The sequence below is a fragment of the Athene cunicularia genome, assembly GCF_003259725.1.
Source record: "Athene cunicularia isolate RWA chromosome 2 unlocalized genomic scaffold, athCun1 chr2_part1, whole genome shotgun sequence".
Lineage (NCBI taxonomy): Eukaryota > Metazoa > Chordata > Aves > Strigiformes > Strigidae > Athene > Athene cunicularia.
Window position 1 is genome coordinate 31,389,151 of NW_020799095.1, and position 4,233 is coordinate 31,393,383.

Below are 4,233 nucleotides of genomic sequence, written 5' to 3' on the forward strand. Positions count from 1 at the left end.
CTGCCCAAAAGAAATGGGTCTTTTTCTTTCATATCTTTTTAGATTCATGTAGCCCTTTTGCTTCATGACTGTTGACAGAAAAATCAATATTTTTGAACTGCAAATTTGTTTGCTGGGCAATATTACATGCTACATAATATCCTGTCAAATCCATGAACAGCAAATAAATAATCATCTGTAATACCTATAAAAATATTATCCAGTCATTTGAAAATAATGTGCTCTTTGTCTGGTGTTTCAAAAATCATCATCCTCACTGTGCTTTCCTGTCTTTCATTTCAGACAACATCACTCATGGTCTGTGCTGTTACCCCACAGCTAAACACTACTTTCTAGCCTCTATTTATATCCTTGCTTACTCCCTACCAGCAGGAGAAGTTTTATTATTAACCTTATCCTATATCAAAGGCTCTGACTACCTCTGACTTCTAAGGCAGGGGATACCTCAAATCATCTTCTGCTGGTTTTCTTATAGGTGGTACATTGGCTTCTGTAGAAGATCTGGCTGAATCACACTTTTTAGTGGAGCATGCATACTTATACACAAGCAAGACAAGTGGCTTTTGGATAGGAATATACAGAAATGTAAATGGTAACTGGTTTAATTTCTATATAGAATCATAAATAGACTTTATTAAATGGACAGAAATATGATTGAGATACATTGTTTTTAAGGAATAATTGAATTTCAGTAGAAGCTAGTTAAAAAAGGATAGATTTATATAAAAATTCTTAGAAGTTAATGGTTTTATCCAATAGGTATGAAAGGCCATAGAAAAGAAACTTGCTTGGCTTCTTCAAATAACTTGCAGTTTATATATGATTCAGTAGCAAAAATCTGGAGAGGTGACAGGAATATCTCTTGAAAGGCACAACACAGAAGATACCATTCTTTAAGAAAGCAGGATACAACGTGTAATTTCAACTATCCATACCTGGGGCAATCATGGGCCTTTTTTCTAAATTCAAATGATTCAGGAAATTTTTTTTTTTTTTTTTTTTTTTTTTAATATTATGTTTCTGTATAACTGAGCACCATCTGCTTTGGTCAGGAAGTAGAAATATCAGAATGTTGTGAGCCAAGCAGCCATGTGGTATTTTGGAGTTTAACTGTTAATTCTGCAAAAAAAAAAAAGTATGATTTCCTGCATTGTTTCGCAACCCTGAGGTTTGGGATGTTTCTGAGGTTCTGTCCTTTCCCCTCCCAGAACAACAAAGCTGCAGCTGGTAGGGAAAGCAGCCGTACACATTTGTAGTGGCATCAGGAGCATCTTCTGAAAAGAAAACTTCTCCTTTTAGGGCAACTCCTAACTTTCTTTGGGTAGTCAGAGCAATAGACGCTACAGAAGGTTAATTCTTTGTTACCAGATGTCTCGGAAAGTAGAAACTCAGTGCCAACACTTACTTTATTTGTTGGGTTTGACTGTGAGTGGCCCCTAAGTGCAATGCCAAAGTACAGAGAGTTTTGCCTGGCGCCAGGTTCTCCAGCAGGATGGGGTTTCAGCACAAGCAAATACCACGTTACAGTGAGCTCTGCATCCTTCCAAGGGACAATTTAACAGCTGCATTTCCTTCGTGCTCACAGACACGCCCAAGTTTAATGTGCTGCTGCTGCAGCAGCCCGGCTCCCGGTGCTTCCCACGCTGGAACACGCACCCCTATTCTGCCCACGGGAAAGGGAAGATCTGCTTTGGCCCTGGCCAGCACCCAGTTCGCACCCAGTGCGCTGAAAATAATCTTGCAGATGGCGCCCTCTTTGCACAGCCAGGAAAAACTGCATAAGAAAGCTTGAGTTTATAAATGTAATTATAGATGCAAGTGAATTATGGTAAATTAAACTCTCTTGGGTCTCAAAGGAATTGTGTGCAGTACAGGAAAATTAACATATCCTCAGCATTTGATCAAGTTGTCCCCAGTCTCTGTAGGCATGCAGACCCTGTGAAGAGGGCAAGATTTATTAAACAGTGGAGAAGAGAGTCCATCTAAACCAGTCAGAAACTACCTGCACTTGGAGATCCTTTGGTTATTAAAAAATAAACAAGAAGGGGCCTTTAATATGCAAAACCACTGCAGTTTTGTTACAGTGAATGTCATGTTAAAAATCAATCACACCTTTTCATCTCTGTTAATTCAGCAAATGTGTTTCCAGAAGAAGTGATGAGGTAACCTTGATGTGCAGGTTACCAGACCTTTTGCTAACGTGAAATTGTCAGGATGAAAATGTGACCTTTTTAGATTTTGACTAAACTTTTGTCTTTATTTTTGACAGCTATTCTTGGGGCAGATGCAAATGTGGAAGGTAGGATTTATTTTTCCTTCCTAATAGTTTCAAAGACAGGTGAAAAGAAATACTTGGGTATTTTTATGAATTTGTATTTATTATTTATTCATCTTTTATATATTTAATTATATGAGCTCAATTTCTTTAGTTGCCATTGAATTCATGCCCAGTATTATTTAGCAACACCTAAGAGACACTTAGGGCATCCCAGGATAACTAGATGCTTTGGTAAACTGATTTCCCCCTCTTTGCTCCTTCTTTTGAATGTTAAGATCTATGATAGGGACTGACACAGAGTCATTATGATAGATATTCCCCCTGGTAATTAAGGGTGAAATTAGACCAACAGTTTTCTGTATTCTTCGTATTTATTTATGGCTACAGTACACCCACTTCTATTTGCTTTGTATTTATTTACAGATGCCAAAAAGGACAAATCACATGGTCTCATGAATATATGGATACTACTTACTCTCATCCTCATCATTTTATTAGGGATGGGCTTCATGATTTATTTCTTATTCAAGATCAAAACTCAAAGTGAAACTGAAAGAGAGGCGAGGCAGTACAGCACACAGCTAGAGTACAGCTGTGTCCTAACTGGAAGGGACAATGAAAATGATTCTACCAATGACAAAGAAAAAAATGATTATAGTGTCGTCTAATGGGATAATGCAGCCAAATTATATGATTAAGCTTAAAAAAAATTCTAGCTGTAACAAAGGAAATCTTAGTAAAATCTACATGCACCTAATAGACACTATGAACTAAAATTAGGAATTATTCCTCTGGTAAGGATTGAGAGCTCTTGCTCTATTCAATAAATACTCTCAGGACTAAGACTCTATACTGTATACAATGGCTAATAAAACAAGCATACAAAATAACAGAACTAGTGGGAATTTAGGCTTAAAAGTTATGGATTAATACTCTAGTGTTCTCTTTTTAGATTTATAGCAGCATCACATACAGACTCAAGTGATCATTGCCTTTGCAGAGAACTTAGCCCCAAAGCCTGCACTATGAGAAAATATCTCACCATAACATACTGAAGTAAGCATACTGTTGCTCAAGTAAAATGGTGTTTGGAATAAACAGAGATTTACATTATTTCCTTTTCCCCATTATTGCCTCTGTCTTACACTCTTTACACAAGTAACTTCCTTGCCATAACATTATATGTAAAATGCAAATACATGTCCTTCATCCATGGCTTCAACTTGGATTTTGCAAAACAAGTAAATATTTGCAAACTCTCAATCATATTCTATGATTTTGAATGTTTTGTATCAGTTATGAATATGAGATTGTATCAATAAATGATTATATATTACATAATAATAGTTCAGTGTTGTTTAATTAGTATGTGGAGATGTTATACGGTTTGGTGATCTCATGAGTGCTTAATCTCATGACCCTAAGAGAGAGGCTAACAGGAGAAAACACAGAAACATGAACAAGGCATACAATTAAAACATAAATAAACTATGGATGTCAAATAAAACTGGAAGAATACATTCCTGTTTTTATTTCACTTTATTGCTCATTTTAGGATGTCTTTTCTTACTATCCTCCAACTCTGATAAGTGGACTGATGACTGGGCATTGTATCCATGCTAGAGGTCGGTAAGGCAATGGGGCACACTGCACTGTCTTGTTAATGAAATGCTTTAGAGGCTTACTTTGCTGTTTTTCTATGAATTCTATATCATCTGTGATAGACTGAAGAAAACCAAAAAAAGATCTCGAGGATCTCTGGGAAAAACAGACTCTTAGAAAGTGCATAAGAACTATACAGAAGAGATAGTTTGGAAGGAGAGATACAGTTGACATTGGATTTCTGGTTTGTAGATATTGCAGTCAAACAAAACAGTATAGAGGCTAGAATGAAGTGTGTTCTGTATTCAAATTAAGTCCCCTTGATCTTATAACTTTTTTTTTTTTTTTTTTTT

The 4,233-nt window shown here is 36.3% G+C and overlaps 1 protein-coding gene across 1 annotated transcript in view; it reads left to right on the top strand.

The window, feature by feature from the left end:
- LOC113477244 (macrophage mannose receptor 1-like) overlaps positions 1-3,711 on the top strand; it is a 38,303-nt gene extending 34,592 nt beyond the window's left edge. Inside the window, exons 28-29 of the mRNA XM_026843469.1 lie at positions 2,270-2,299; positions 2,702-3,711. Coding sequence (XP_026699270.1) covers positions 2,270-2,299; positions 2,702-2,946 — 275 coding nt within the window. The 3' untranslated portion in view covers positions 2,947-3,711. The remainder of the gene's footprint in view (positions 1-2,269; positions 2,300-2,701) is intronic.
- The last annotated feature ends 522 nt before the right edge of the window (positions 3,712-4,233 follow it).